Source organism: Sebastes fasciatus, chromosome 18 (assembly GCF_043250625.1).
Source record: "Sebastes fasciatus isolate fSebFas1 chromosome 18, fSebFas1.pri, whole genome shotgun sequence".
Lineage (NCBI taxonomy): Eukaryota > Metazoa > Chordata > Actinopteri > Perciformes > Sebastidae > Sebastes > Sebastes fasciatus.
In genome coordinates this window covers 23,425,143-23,441,992 of record NC_133812.1, presented here as the reverse complement: position 1 = coordinate 23,441,992, position 16,850 = coordinate 23,425,143, and the positions used below count along the sequence as shown (strand labels likewise).

At 40.2% G+C, this 16,850-nt stretch overlaps 1 protein-coding gene across 10 annotated transcripts; it reads right to left on the bottom strand.

Annotated features, from left to right (window-relative positions):
• Positions 1-690: 690 nt before the first annotated feature.
• max (myc associated factor X) lies at positions 691-14,265 on the bottom strand. 10 transcript variants are annotated; one of them, XM_074616212.1, is made up of 5 exons: positions 14,101-14,265; positions 13,800-13,826; positions 5,305-5,466; positions 2,777-2,912; positions 691-2,309 (listed from the first exon to the last, which is right to left on the bottom strand). In XM_074616212.1, exons 1-5 carry the CDS (start codon positions 14,134-14,136, stop codon positions 2,122-2,124), a joined length of 549 nt encoding a protein of 182 aa, XP_074472313.1. In that variant the 5' UTR covers positions 14,137-14,265; the 3' UTR covers positions 691-2,121. The 10 variants fall into 10 exon arrangements, with proteins under 10 accessions (XP_074472313.1, XP_074472312.1, XP_074472319.1 ...); XM_074616211.1 differs by having other exon boundaries at positions 2,777-2,915; positions 14,101-14,264; XM_074616218.1 differs by having other exon boundaries at positions 2,777-2,915; positions 5,359-5,466; positions 14,101-14,264.
• Positions 14,266-16,850: the final 2,585 nt, after the last annotated feature.

Below are 16,850 nucleotides of genomic sequence, written 5' to 3'. Positions count from 1 at the left end.
TAGTGCAAGTTTGGAGCGTCATTTAGCCTCCTTCGTGACAAGCTAGCATGACATGGTTGGTACCAATGGATTCATTAGGTTCTCTAGTTTCAAATGATGAATTCTGTCAATCAACTTCGTGATTATTCGACTAATCGTTTCAGCTCTAGTTTGGTTTAAAAGCAGCCGTCGGTTTCCAGAGGAGCTCCATTTAAATCAAACTTACTGAACATAACCGCCTCACTCTGTAAATAAAACATGAAACATCCGAATAATTAAAACATTTTAGACTTCCTTTTTTTGGGGTCAGCGTGGGCTGCTACAGGGGAACTTGGACTCTTCCACGCTACGACGGGAAATAAGAAAAGACAGATTCGCCGTGTGCAAGCTGGAAGTAGGTTGGCTGTTGCTCATACATGAAAACATCAGCTGGCCCAGTTTGTTTTTTTCTCCCCCTCCACATAGTTAAAAATGACACCAGTGTAAAGGGGGATAAAAGTTACATAAGACATACGGTCTTTATCTAGACACCTGCCAGCATCACTGGAAACCAGAAAAACCTGAAGTTGTGCACCGAAGCACATCCAGCCCTGAAAGTCGTTGTTGAAGGTGACTGATTATAATGTGAGAAACCCATTATTAACACTGAAACCTATTTTTTTTAAACATGACAGGAAATGTTGTGACAGCTAAATAAGCACAGGGGGCGTGTTAAAGGATAAAATAGTTTATTTTATAGTCTCATAGTAAAGGTAGGCCTCAACTTGCAAGACAATTGTTGGCAGTATGTACAACATACTTGTAATTTCCATGGAATGGAATCGGACAAACAAAGACCTATTACACTAATTATATCCTCCTAAATGGAAATAAAATGGAAACAATATACATACACACACGTTTCCTAGACACGCAAAATGCTTCCTTTTTTTCCTTGGGGGGAAGGGGGGGATTCAGCAACATTGATTTTTACTGTGTAAAGCACGACACATCGACAGGGAATTATTTCGCTTCCTTGTACTGCAAAAAGACGGGAGCTACCTCTTGACATTCAATACCTATTTCATACCCTTAAGGAAAACTACATGTGACAAATTGGCATTTTTTTCCCCCATGACTTGTGAGATTACTACAAAATGCATAACATACTTTTAGAACTTGAAAACATCCAATCAATGCTTTTTTTTATAATATATAAAACGAGATGCCTAACGTATTCAGCCACCTAAAGTCATCCACTACTTCAAGCTAAAGGACAAAATACGATACAAGTTTAGGATAATTCTCCTTCAAAACATCAATTTCAACAAAAGGAGTTTTCTTTTCTTTTCTTTTCTTTTTTAATATCTTGTGTTAACAAACGTGTCAGGCAGAAAACATCTGCAATCCAGTGGGCCTGAGGTGTCACTTTAAACATTTGCTTCAAATTCACATTCTTTAGTGGAAAAAAAGTTAAGCTACAAATGTTTTTTTGTTTTAAAAAGGTAAACTTCTCGGGGACGATTTATCTAGGTGTGTGTGTAGATTCTAAACAGTTTTTTTTTTTTTTATCAAGAATAACAAAATAAACCAAAAAAACTAAAATATATAATGTAGCAGTGCTTGGAGTACGCCAAGAGCGCCTTTCCCCCCCAAAAAACAACCCGGGGAGGAAGAGGGGCTTTATTGAGGGTACAAAAAAAGCATCAAGTCCTTAAGTAGCCAAGCTGCCTCTTTTTGGGTTTTGGATTGTAGATGTTGCCAGAGGAGGAGGAGGAGAGGGGGAATACCAAAGAAAAGAGAGAAAGAGAGGGATGGGATGGGAAGGGGGAAAAAACCTGAAGCTCTCTACATGGATTGAAGCAGTCATCTTCCACCCTGCTGACTTCCTCCCTCCTGTTCTTGGAGATCGGGTGGAAACGGAGACAATGGTGGCGGCGGTGTGAGGAGGTTAGCGGGGTCATGAGTCTCCAGTGCGAGCCCACCCACAGATGGAGGAGAGAGAGCGAGGAGGACGGTGATGGTGGTATGAAATGGGGGGGGGAGGGGTCGATGAGCCTCGAGAGCTTTGAAGGCTGCATTTCCTCTTGCCCTCCTTTTGAGCCCCGCCGCCGCCTCCTCCTCCTCCTCGGACCTTGGCCAGGTTTTAACCGCCCCGGCTCTCTAGCTGGCCTCCACGCGCAGCTTCTTCCTGTTGGGCGGCTCCTCGGCTTCGGACTCGGAGCTCGAGTCGGAGCCCCCGTCGAACGCCGACACGGCGCTGCCTTTGGGGTTGGTGTACAGGCTGCTGTCGGACGACGAGTAGCTGGCCTGGAGCTGGGCGGAGCCCTTCACCTTCTCCAGAGCGCGGACTGCACAAACACACCAGAACAAACATGAACAGAGGAAGAGGAGGGTGAGGAAGACAAACAGCAGGATTTCAAAATGACATTACATTACTGAACATAATGAAAACCACAGAGTTATATAAAAGCTACGTTAAACTACGAGAGGAGGCTAAACCTTGGCTTGTCTGATGTTGTTGTGGAATAAAACACTTTGATGTGGAGATTGGGATCTCAAACTATTCACACAGGCTCTTTTATCACTACAATCACTAAAACATGCAACCAAAACAAACATGGCAGTGAAGCATTTCCTCACCCTCCCTTCTTCCACTCTCACTGACTGTAGCAGCTCAAATTTGATTTGCTAAAACTCAAACTAGCTCAGAAACTAAGCTCTGAAAACAATAATGGTGGTATAATCAGTTTAAATGTCATGTAGAGTATCCCTGACTTGAAGATAACCTGTGACAGTAACGGTACGCGGTTGTTACCTTGCTGCTCCAGCAGTGCGTTCTGCCTCTTCAGGTCGTCGATGTCCTGCTGGTGCGTGTGATTTTTTCGCCGCATGTATTGGATGTACTCTGTGGCTTTGTCTAGGATTTGAGCTCGAGACGCCTGTTTGGTAGACTGCTGTTAGTGACACATGCAAAAATGAAGCAGTGACGCATGTATACAGACACTTCCAATCATCAAAATCATCATTCATCAATTCATCTATCTTATTACTGCAGAAGAAATCAAACACAGTCTGACACTTTACTGCTGCGGCCCGCTAGCTGACACATCTGTAACAACATTAACAAACATTTAGGGATGCACCAATACCAGTATCGGGTACCGGGTCCGATACTTTGCTCATGTACTCGTACTCGCAAAACGGCTCCGATACAACGGCACCGATACCACGGCACCGATACCACTTTACGGTGGTGCGCCCGACCCCGATGGGCTGGGATCCCACCTCAGCCGGTGCGCACCGGCCCTCACTTTCATTGTGCCGTTGGGTTTTGCTTGCACCTTCTGACTTGCGCGTGCGTTAGACTCCTTGGTCCGTGTTACAAGACGGGTCGGGTGGGTTGCCGACATCACCGCAGACCCCTGGCGCCTTTTACGTGGGCCGAGCCCCGATCTCGCGGCACGACGCAGTTGGGGCACACTGAAAACAGTCTGCCCCGGTCGACAGTCGCACCGGGAGCAGGGGGCCGTCCCCGGCGGGGAGAGAGGGCGCAGCTTGCCCTTTGTCCACGGTGCAGTAGGGGCCGGTCGGGTACCGTGTAAAGCTGCGGCCGCGAGCCACCTTGCCATGAGCCTTTTGGGGCGCACCGCCTCGTATGCGGGACTCCCGAGCCTGCCGTGTGTCGCTCACACCCACCAGTTGGCTGTTAACGAGGGTGTTTTGGTACAGAGAAGTACTCGTATCGGTGAGTACCCAAATGTAAGTACTTATACTCGGTCTGAAAACAAGTGGTATCGGTGCATCCCTAATTTGCTCCATCTCTACTTAATGCTGCTACAGAGCTTACCTTGTGTCCTTGAGCTACTTGTTGGGGCCATTCATTGACTTAATATCAGCAGCAGCATAAGTGACATTTGTACTCATTAGGGCTGGGTATCATTTGAAATGTTTCTATATTTGTGTGGATACGATATCCAAGTTTCAGACAACAACCAAAATGGTTGCACATGTGATAATTTTTTTGCAAGTGTGTGGGTTAAAATTTTGTGTGGTCACATTCTTGTGAGTGTATGATGACCATTAGCATTGGACACTAGCTATCTATTGTGTGTTGGAACAGTTGCGAGCGCGTAGGGATGGTTGCACTTGTTGCATTGCATTTGTGCAGAAACGCTCCCTCGTGAGGATGCTTTTCCGCTCGTGAAATACTGTTCTGTGCGCTCATATCACATGCACAGGCCTGTTCTTTGTGTGTTTGATAGAAACACGCCATACACATACTTAACACCATACACTTGTGTGTTGCTTTGCACAATGCGTGATGCGGGTGTACGTAGCGCAGTAGAACTTTACGAAACCATTTATTTAGCTGTCACCTCGTTCCAAAAATGAAGCGGCCTATCGTTTATTTTTAGAGGCAAAATGAGGATGGTTGCAAATTTGTTGAATAATCAACTAGTTCTTAGAAGTTTGAGTGTGATTACTGTAGAGGCCGCGATCTACTTCATAAACTGATCGCAAGATGAGATGTGTCACCACCTCAGCAAACAATTTGCTTATAGAAACAAGGAGTTTGGCCAAATAAAATGGTGTAAAAATGGCCAAATTTGGATTAAAATCAGGAACTGTCTCATTAAAGAAGAAGGAGACAGGATTACAAGTCACACCGGATATTCAACTCCAGCTTTAAGTGCTTGTCAGTCTTGTAAACTCGATGCTGCAGACACATTTCAGTCTGTAACAAAACGTATTGAGTACCCAGCCCTAATAAGTCTCTTCATATTTGGTTTCCTCTGCATGTTGGCTCTAAAACAGAGCTATAATAGCAGTGCGGTCCTGGGAGAGAGGCGGAGGTCGAGCACCGAGGCAGCTGTAACCCAACACTTCTTACAAATGATCAGCAAACATCATCTCATAAGCCCCCCCCTCCAACCCCCGCCCTTCACGCTGTGTCAGAGTCATGAACTGGTCTTTTAGGGGAAAATAACTCCCTGTGTGCCCAGTTACTGAACCAGCCCTCAAAATGCTCTCAATGTCACGGATGTCAAAACAGGAAGAGAGCAACAAAATTTCCTCATAATAACTTCCTGACGCTGGTCCAAGTATTTAGACTGCATCACTGTGTTGCTGCTGCCAATCGGCACTCGACCACCATCTGCCCTCCTCCCAGTCCCTTCAGCCTTTTCTCTCCACTGACATACCCACACACACATTACACATCTGCACCCCTGTACGTTCACACAAGAAAGCATTAATGCACTCATCCCTACAACTCCTTTCACACAGAACATGTCATACTTCACCTTTCAGCAAAAACATGGCAAAAGAGCAAAAATTCCTTACATGAGAGCCTGAACATCGTGTGCCTGGAGGACTTGCAGGCTGAGCTTTACCAACCTTTTCTCCCTGCAGGGCGGGTACAGAGTCCCGGAGGCTGTGAAAGCTGTCTTTGATGTGATCCCTACGTTTGCGCTCCAGCGCATTGTGGTGTGCCCGTTTGTCAGCCTGCAATGAGAAGAGTCACAAGGCCCTTTAGCCTGACAGCAGAGCAGCGTGGGTAGAGGACAGCGGGCGTCCCTCGTCCTCCTACACAAACCGCTCTGCTGCCTTCACAACAACAACACTGTCATTGTGGTTTTAATGCAGTGGAGAAATTATCATTCAAACTAAAATATATATTAGGGCTGTCAATCGATTAAAATGTTTAATCATGATTAACTGCACATTTTTTATCCGAAAATCAATTAACAACAATGACAAATATTGTCCAGCTATTGCTGACTTGACTATGACTTGCCCCAAACTGCAAGTTATTATCATAAAGTGGGCATGTCTGTAAAGGGGAGACTCGTGGGTACCCATAGAACCCATTTACATTCACATATCTGGAGGTCAGAGGTCAAGGGACCCCTTTGAAAATGGACATTACAGTTTTTCCTCGCCAAGGTTTTGCATAAGTTCGGAACGTTATTTAACCTTGTTCTCGACAAGCTAGTATGACATGGTTGGTACCAATGGATTCCTTCGTTTTTTTAGTTTCATATGATGCCAGTATCTTCACTCGAGCTTTACAACAAAACCCACTATAACCTAAAAATCGCAAGTTGCGTTAATGTGTTTAAGAAATTAGTTGCATCAAAACGAATTTGGGTTTACATGTTATCGCGTTAACTTTGACAGCCCTAATATATATATATATACAAATTTCTTTATATCCATCATATCAGGTGTGAACATCAATGGCTAGCTAGTATCTGATTTTTTAGTAAGAAGCCAACATCAACAAGATGACATCAGAACTCCAACTAACAATCATTTTCACACAACAAAATATTTACACAATGAGATTTCTGATAAATCGTCATCAGTAATGTGGATATAATGACTAAGTGGGTAAAGACAAATAATAGAACAGCTGTAGCAGTCTGGTAAGTTCAGAAAATGACATCACTTTACTGTAATGCAGCCTTTAAAACCAAGAAAAGACAACACGTATTACAATATTACGATATCCAAACTCTCAGACGATATCTAGTCTTATATCACAATAGTTTTAATATTGATACATTGCCCAGCCCGAATAATCAATAATCCGAAATGTGATTGATTAATCTTCAGTCGCCTGAGTAACTGAGTGTCAGCACTCCAGCCAACCACCCGATAACCACCAGCATCCTCGCGGTAAAAAGGCCCACTAAAGTGTACAAACGACTACATTTAAGTTAAATTTCCATCTCAAGAAGTTAATGCATTCAGTGGCTTTTGTGTCTTTCGGCCTCCGCCTGAGCCTCCATCCCCCTCCTTCAATGTGACCCAACCCAACCCAACGCCCCTCATTTCTGTCCCTCCTTCTCTGCAGGAGCTCACGGGAGTGGCCGTTCAAATTCATGACCGGGGCCAAAGTCAAGAAACTCAAGTCATTCAGACGGTGTGAGAAGGAGGTGGGCGGAAGACAAGAGCATGAGGATTACACCGAAACCACAACGACCGACAACAAAGAGCTCATGAAATTTAAATTGATTAGGGTACTTTTGGAGCATCTTGTAGTTTAAGATTAAAGGTTTATAAACTGCCTTTTCCAGTATGTCCTCTACATTACACAGCTTTAATCATATTGAACTCATTCATAGTATATAATTCCAGGCTGCATCAAACCACATTTTCCACGTCTTTAGCCAAGTTAAATAACAACCCAATCCTCAATTTATGCATCCCGAATTAACATGCAGAGGTTAATACAACAGCATCTAACAGCCTCCACACATTAGTATTGTAATTAGACTGTAAAGGCATAAGATGGCTGCCATAATCACATGACCAGAGGCAGGCAGGAGATCAGTTTGCAGCCTGTAGTTCGACCTGTTTTTAGGCCAAACCATCACACAGCCTCCAATCACAATCTGACTCCGGTCTAATCCACGCTGTCACCAGGCTGAGACATCAAGTCCAGCCCCCCAAACAAAGCCCGACTGATCATCTCGCTTCACACACACACCTCCAACAATTAAATATCAGCTCTGAAACCGCACGGTGGGAGACGAGGTAGAAGAAGAAGTCACGTGACCTGGTATCATCTGACTCATTTTGTCCAAAGTAGCCACAAGTGAGACAGGTTAAGACGCGCCTTCAGCGTGTCATACGTTTGGTGTTAAGTGTGACTCAGTTACCAACATCTGGAACAAATATACAAGCCGTTATTTAGCAGTTTAATGCTAGAAAACAAGAAAATCCTACAACGTAAACTATCAGACTTAACACCACGGATATGAAACTGACACCCTAATAAAAAAAACACTATCAAAATTCACTACGTAGCTCTCACAATGCCCACTTTGTGATTATTCTGGCTGGCATGGTGACAGCAGCTCCTGCGGCCTGTTGCACAAGAGCCACAAACCATCCAGGAGACAAATCCACGAGGACCATGTGCCTCCTCCTCCTCCTCCTCCTCCTCCTCCTCCCGGTATCACACACAAAGCCACTCCACTCCCTCCATTAACCCTGGCACAAACAAACACATGACTGGTGTTGATGGTATGTGCAATTACAAGTCTGGTAGCCATTGTGATAAGCACGGTTTCAGTGCATAGAGACGAGGTTTAGAAAGTACACGTGGCTGATTTCCTGGACTGAAGACACTGGTTTATAATATAATAAAGAATACATTTCAGACTTTGCCTCTATTGTAAAGTAGAGGTGCAACGGATCACAAAACTCACGGATCAGATCAGCAGAAAACAAAGGGAGCAAATATAACTTTTAGAGATTCCCCGATGACGTTTTTTTTGCCGCAGATACAGACTGCCGATCGTCGATGAGCCATATCGGCCCATAAAGATCGTTTTTGTCATTGTTTTTTAATTTAAATGATATCCTTTTACTTTGTTATAGTCATCTATAGTGGTTATTTGCATAAAAAACACACAATTCAAATGATTAGGAAATAAATGATTGTATTTTTATTGATTAAAAAAATCTTGGCATGTTATTTATAGTTTGTTTTATATGTTTTGTTTCTGCATTTCCAGATCTCATGTTTGATTGAATTTGTATCTTTTGCAGGGCTGCAACTAATGATTATTTTCATTGTCGATTAATCGAGAAAATATTTAATCTGTCTATAACATGTCAGAAAATCGTGTTTCCCAAAGCCCAAGATGAAGGCCTCAAATGTCTTGTTTTGTCCACAACTCAAAATCATTCAGTTTACTGTCATAGAGGGGTAAAGAAACCAGAAAATATTCACTTTTAAGTCAGGAAATCTTGCCTTAAAATTACTAAAACCGATTATCAAAATAATTGGCAAATAATCAATTAATCATTGCAGCTCTAATCTTTCGCCGTGTTTTCTTCTTTGTTTTGCCTTTAGCGTTACATTTTCATGTTCTATTGGGCACATTTGGTGACACACAATACTCACAAAACATATTTGAGCATTTGATCAGCTGAAAATTAGTTTTAACTCTTAAAAACACTTCTTTAAATCAGGCACTGCACTGAATATCATTAATCTTTGAAAGGTAATTAAGATCCGAGAATGTATTTAAGCACTGCTCTCTGGAGCTGCTCCATACGCAATTACTGGGCAATTATGGACATTAAGTGCCCTGGGTGATTTAATGTGGACACGTTATAACAGGCTACTTCTAAATATCACTAGTTTGAAGGTTTTCTCTGTGAAATCACACAATAATTAGAGATGGACGTTTTAAATGTGTTTTTAAAGAATTCAGTTATTCTTGCCACAGTGTTTTACAGTGGAGTTGGGCCACCTCTGTGTACTTTTATGACAAAACATACATTTTCAGGGAAGAGATTCTGTTTCACACAGCAAATGACATATTTATATGTATTTAATACGTGTGGCTGTTGTGTATACGACTAAATGGATCATAAGATGACATGCATCAGGATCTGGGTGGCTTACCACCTCTGCTACAAAAATTGGATGACATGGATACATTTTCGATCATGGTATATGTAATTTTATACCACAATATCAATACACGTTGTGATAAAGTAGCCTAAATTCTGTGTTGGGCGTATAAACTAACCAGACAGGAACGTGTTTTTTTTGATAATCCAGCATATTAAATACTTTATAAATCAAGGTACTTTATCACAATGCTGGAAATGATCATATAAAAATAAAGTATTGTCATTAAGAATTCCTTCCTATTGATTTGCAGCATTGTGTACGACGGTCTAAGGGCGCTTTCACGAGCCATAGTCCGTTTGGCTAGTCCGAATCAGAGTGATAGGTTAGTTTTCTATTTAGTCTGGTACGGTTTCGCAGTGCACACATTAAAGTGGACCAAATAAAAAAAGTATTTGCTGAGGGGCGTGTATGAAGGAGCAAATTTATCTTTTTCGTCTCCAGAGGGGCCACTTCTATGCAGGGAATCAGGGAAAAACTGACCAAATGTTGGCTTGTGAAAGCTCCCTAGTTTACCCTGAGAAGTTTAACAGCATAAATATAAATCACAAAATCCAATATCCTGTGAAGGTTCACTGATATCAAACTGCCTTTATAAATACAGTTAATTGTACTCAGACATGTTCTTCTTCTGCTATAAGCTATCTGTGTTGTTGAGCACATCAATCACCATGAAAAACAGGTGTCCAATTACCTAAGTGCAGCCGTTCATCAGTTCATCATAAAACCGATACCTTTTTCGGCTGAGCTGCTGCTCCCTCCGTTCTATTCATACCTGACCATAACATTACATAACTGCTGCAGGTGCTGAGTGGAAGAGCTGGTAGTCGCTGCTTCCCGGCTACTGACGGGCCGTTTCACATTCTCTGCATGAAAGCCTACACTTTGTGGAGAACATGGAAAACCGCCTTCTTGCACTAATAACGGTGGAAACACACCGATAAACCAGAAGTTCCAGCTGGGCAAATGACACCTACTACTACTGATGCCACGATTTTCTTTTAATCAAAGCAAATATTTAAATAAAAATACAATTTGCTAATCATTTCAATTGTGTTTTTGTGCAAATAACCACTATAAGTACAACACTGTAATTTACCATGCATATGTTTTGTTGTGTAAAATATATTGGACATTGAATGACATCAGCGCTAAAATGTTACTCCTTCTTTTAGCTCATAGATTTCAAAAGTGGCAGATAAAATGACTTCATCGATTATCTAAATTCATGCCGATACGCTTTCTGTCAATCGACTTAATGTTTTATCTCTCTATTCGAGTCTAACACATGACAGTGCAGACTGTCGGTCTCTTATCTTACCAACGAAGACAACAGACCCACTGTCTGGGTCTGGAAACCTATTAAATGTCTGCCACTCTGTCTGTACACACCATCAGTGCATAAACATGTTATCTTTATGCTTGTTGTATGCAGGGCTGAATGATGTTTTTATATCGAAAAGGCTATTAAAATCATAACAAATAATTGACATTGTGTTAACAAGCTGTAGCACGTGAAAATTTAAGCTTGCTGTTGACGCAATTAGATATTTCCTCAAATCATCTATTAGTATATTCAATTATGTTGCCAAAGCATTCATATATACAGTATATCTGAACCCACCTTTAGAGTTTAAAGATTGTATTTTTATGCTTGTATGCAGAACTGAATGATACGTTTTTATATCAAAATTTGAAAAAGTGCAATTTTGAAATCGCGAGAGTCGCAATTTAAACAAGCTTTATTACATGGTTTTGTTGAATACTCGATTCTGATTGGTCAATCACGGTGTTGTACAGTCTGTTATTTCTTTATAGTAAACCGTTGCTATGTATAACAGACCGTTGCTATGGCCGCAGTTCTGACGTCGGACTCTGGTGGACCGTATTTGGTGTCAAATTATTGATTTCTTAAGCAAGTAACCGTGTAATAGGCAGGATAATGTATAGCTAGCGGGTCATTGTTGTGAAATAAACGGAAATAAATTAATTATTTCTCAACGATGACCGGCTCGCTGTGCATTATCCCTTACGAACGCAATTAGATATTTCCTCAAATCATCTATTTGTATATTCAATTCAATTAGAGCAATGTTGCCAAAGCCTTAATATATAATATACGTGCAGAATTTAAGGCTTCTTCTAATTCATTTAGTACATATGCAGCCATCGACTCTCTGAGGGACACAAACCGCCATCAGGACATACATATTTTATGTTTATAGCTTCAGTAATCAAATCAAATAATTTTTTTCTTATGTGGCTCTGTGGTTGAGGCTGGGAAAGAAAGGTCTGTTGGAGGGCACTAGGAGAATAAAAAGCTCTTTCTATGTTAATATCACTAATGCATATGCTAAAATGCATTGTTTGCTAAATGGCCTTGTTATCTTGACTGGAGGTGAGTCGTCATGCCTCTGTGTGCATCAACCAGTCGTGCATGGGGTGTTTTTCTCGCCGATACACTGATGCAGCTATACGTCATTCATTTAGTGGCCTGTAGAGAGAAGATGGCTCTAATCACTGGCTGCAACACAGGAAAACATCCCGCAGCACCCTCTTCCTGACACGAAGCCTCGTCCGAGAGATGCAGGCGCGGCTCCTCTAAACACACACATGCAACACCTTCTTCCTCTGCATCATCATCACCACCATCATGAATGCAGCACAAAACGTGTCTCTCTTTTACTGACCTAGATGTGTAATTTGCAAAACCTGATCACGAGCGGAACCCCCGTGGTGTGAGATGGACCATAGGGGAAGGAAGGGGGGTCTTAAACGACTCGGAGCGACTAACAGAGCACAGAAAGCTGTGCATTAACAAGGAAAAATATAATAAAGCATGCAACAATAAAGGCTTTGTAGCAGGATAAAGCTTTTGGTCTAAATATAGATGTCGTGTCACCGTCTCCCTATGGCAGCGTTACGCACAGGATGGGGGATACCCTGCAATGCAACTACTAAAAGGAACAATCCATGCTCTGATATATAACAAGAAAATGGGACAAATATATTAATTTAAAACCTAAATATCCACACTTTCACATTCTTTTTTCAACCTCCACAATATAGCATTGCCATTCAATTAAATACCACAAAAAATAAGCAAAATATGATATATATGCACTACTGAAGGAACAATCACTGTTCTGATATAACAAGAAAATGGCACAAATATTAATTTAAAACCTAAATATCCACAGTACTTTCCTATTCTCTTTCAACCTCCACAATATAGCATTACCACTCGATTAAATACCACAAAAAATAAGCAGAATATGAAGCATAAAATCAACTTTTGCAACAACATTGTGACACATTTTCTCGACATTAATTTGGACACAAAAATCCCCCTCCAATGAACTACTAAAAAGGAACAATCTCTGCTCTGATATATAACAAGAAAATTGCACAAATATATTAATTTAAAACCTAAGTATCCACTTTCACATTCCTTTTTCAACTAACCTTTCCATCCAATTAAATACCACAAAGAAATAAGCAGAATATGATATATATGCACTACTGAAGGAACAATCCATGCTCTGATATATAAGAAGAAAATGGCACAAATATATATAATTTAAAACCTAAAATATCCACTTTCACATTCCTTCTTCAGCTAACCTTTCCATCCAATTAAATATCACAATAAATGTGCAGAATATGATGGATAAAATCAACTTTTGCAACAACATTGTGACACATTTTCACAAATATATTAATTTAAAACCTCCACAATATAACATAACCACTCGATTAAATCGGAGAAAAATAAGCAAGAATATAGATGGATAAAATCAACTTTTGCAAAATTATTTAGACACAAAAAAATCAACTACTGAAGGAACAATCCATGCTCTGATATATAACAAGAAAAATGGCACAAATATATTAATTTAAAAACTAAATATCCACTTTCAAATTCACTTTCAACTAACCTTACCACTCAATTAAATACCACAAAAAATGTGCATAATATAGATGGATAAAATCAACTATTGCAACCACATTGTGACACATTTTCACAAATATATTAATTTAAAACCTAAATATCCACACTTCTCTTTCAACCTCCACAATATAGCAAAACCACTCGATTAAATCAGAGAAAAATAAGCAAGAATATAGATGGATAAAATCAACTTTTGCAAAATTATTTAGGCACAAAAAAAATCAACTACTGAAGGAACAATCCATGCTCTGATATATAACAAGAAAAATGGCACAAATATATTAATTTAAAATCTTAAATATCCACTTTCACATTCTCTTTCAACCTCCACAATATAGCATTACCACTCAATTAAATACCACAAAAAAATAAGCAAGAATTGATATATGAAATCAACTTTTGCAACATTATTTGACACAAAAATCCCCCCAAAGCAGCATTATTACGCACCACACAGTGATATCTCGGCGAGTCTTCCTGCAAAAGAAACAGAACAAAAAGTACAATTGTAGCCAAAACTTGTTCAGCAAATTCTTACTGTGAAGAAACGCTGAAGAAAAGTAGATAAATAAGCATAGTTTGTAATGCTCTGAAGCAAGAAAGAAAGGCTCAGTTTAACAACAAGAATCCAAGACAAGAAGAGAAGCTAGCGGCTAGCTTGTTGGTAGCTAGTTAGCAGCTAACTGAGCTAAAACCGTCAGCTAGCAGAAGATATAACATCCGTAAAGAGCTTAAAAGTGGTCATACTCACGTCACTATCGACTTCGATATCATCGTTATCACTCATTCTTCGATATAATAGTCGAGTTTAAAGGGACGGCAGGCTTAAAACAACCACATGGATCAGTTTAGCACCGAGCGAAGCGCTCCGACAGACAAGACTGTTTAAAACGCTCTGGACACAAGACCCGAGGTGGACTCTACCTCCTGCACAATACCTCTAGGGCGTCTGGGTAATGTAGTTAGTGTAGTCAGTTTTATCGTAAATCATTAAAAAAAACAGACATTATTTAAGTATTTTTTAATGTGGAGTGATTTAAAAAGAGATATTTGTTATTAATGAGATGTTAAAATATTAGTATGTTGCTTAAATATGATTGAAGTAGAAGGGGAAGGTGTAATTGTGAACTACAATATCCAGGAGTTGTTTTTGCTTGCTGTTGACGTCACAGCGTATTTTCCCCCTTCAGAGGCATTATGGGGATTGTAGTTGGAGTCATATTTGTATGTCAGAGGAGCTAAATAAGGCCATGGCTGAAACACGTGGATTTTAAGAATGCACAAACCCACACAGCACTATAAATGTGCACTAATCATGTGGTTTCTTTCTCTTATAGCCTAAAACTCAGCCCAATTCAGCTCGATTTACTATTTATTTTATTTTTATTTTTTATTTTTTATTTTATGTTTTATTTATTTTTCACCCACAGTCTAAAATCATTTAAATGTACTGTTTTAATAACATTTGTTGAGCTGAAACAATTAGTTAATTAATTAATTTTAATATATATTTTATTTTTTCTTTATGTTTTATTTATTTTTCACTCACAGTCTAAAAACCATTTAAATGTACTGCCTTAATAACATTTGTTTAGCTGAATTTTAATTTTAAGATATATATTATTTTTTTTTAAACAAATAAAAATTTATTTGCAAATATTTAGATAATTGATAAATATTTTAAGTCATTTTTTCAAGCAAAATAATGAAAAAATAATTAGTTCCAGCAACTAAAATGTGAATATTTTGCCGTTAATCTGTTCAGTAAACTGAATATCTTGGGGTTTTCGATTGTTGGCTGCACAAAGCATTCTGGGATATTTTGATGTACATTTACTGTTTACTGATCTTTTATTGACCAAACAATTAATAAAGAGAATTATCACATACTTATTGTTGGTTATAGCCCTAAAAATTCTGACATATAGCCATGATGATGCAAAACCCTTCCACAACACGTACCTGTGAGATTATTGTGTTGAGCTGAAACAATTAGTCAATTAATTGATAAACCCAGCGACAGAAAATTAATTTGCAAATATTTTGATAATGGACAAATCATTTAAGTAAATGGCAAAAAAACTCATTAGTTCCCGCTACTAAAATGTGAATATTTTGTGGTTTTCTTTGTCCCTTATGACAGTAAACTGAATATCTTGGGGGTTTTGGACTGTTGGCTGCACAAAACAAGCACTATGGGATATTTTGATGTACAATTGTTTTAATATTTACTGATTGTTACATTGACCCAACAATTAATCAAGAATTATCACATACTTATTCTTGGTCATATCCCTAAAAATCTGATGCAGAACTTTTCCACAACACATACCTTTCAGATATACATGTAATACTGGAGGGGGAAAAAAGTGTTATGTAGTGCGGGGATTGGTCTCAGGACAAATTGCGAGTAATCTGCTCTGGTGCTTCCTTTTTCACAAATTTGTGATGTCGATAAGGAGCTTACACTGTGGATTATTTTGCGCTGCAACAGTGGATCAGTGAATGTGTAAAAACACAAGCTGGGAGCAGCCTCATCCATTCCCCCAGCAGGTCAAGAGGCCACAGCAGCTGCCGGCGACACCCTGCCCTCCACGCAGAGCTTTAGACCTGCACTGACCTTGATCCTATCATCTCTTCTTCTTCTTACACCTTCTAGCCAGTCTGGATCACCCTCTTTCTGTTTTATCTATAGTATCTATAGCCCTCCTGCCTACTTGATACCCCATCTACCATGTTATAGAATGATACTGTATGTCCTGCAGCAGCAGAGCTAAACGGGGTCACCCAGAAACATGGCCCCGTAACAGTATAGGAAAGGACGCTACACTATAAGGCCAGGCTTTTTAATAATGCATCCGCTGCAGTGAAGCCTCTCCGTCTTCATGGACGACAGCGAGAAAGCATCTATAGCTATATTTGTGCTCTACAAACACATTTAAATTACCTCTAGAGATGCGGTAATGTAACAGAAAAAAACATGATAATGAGGCAAAGCCTACAAGAAGATTTTTCTGCCTTCTTGCCACACCCTTAATGCTATTCCCCCTCAAGGCCTGAGCTGAGTTATGAAGTGTTTTAGCACCATTTCAGTCCATAATATTCAGGCTGCAGGGAACTCAGGCATTGATTAGCTGTGGCTGAGGCAGGAGGAGGAGGAGAAAGTAGTAAAGATCCAGGTATGTTGTGCAGCACTGGGCTGTAATTATAGCTGGAGAGGCTGATCAGTTCAGGCAGAGCCTCCCTCCCCTCCCCCTATGTCCTTAGACGGCCTGTTAAACCATTAAAATGCCCTCCTTTTGTCCCCTTACAGCATATTGCAGACTACACTGGAAGAGCCCCAGTATGCAGTCACCATTTTTTTTTTGTCCTTGCCATTGTTGTCAGTGCGTGACTTATGAAAGGGAGGGGAGGGGTCAGATATACCATCAGATTAATGGTAGGGGAGTTTCTCTCTCCACATAACGTGTAGCTGGGTGAGCATCATGTCGTTTCAGGATG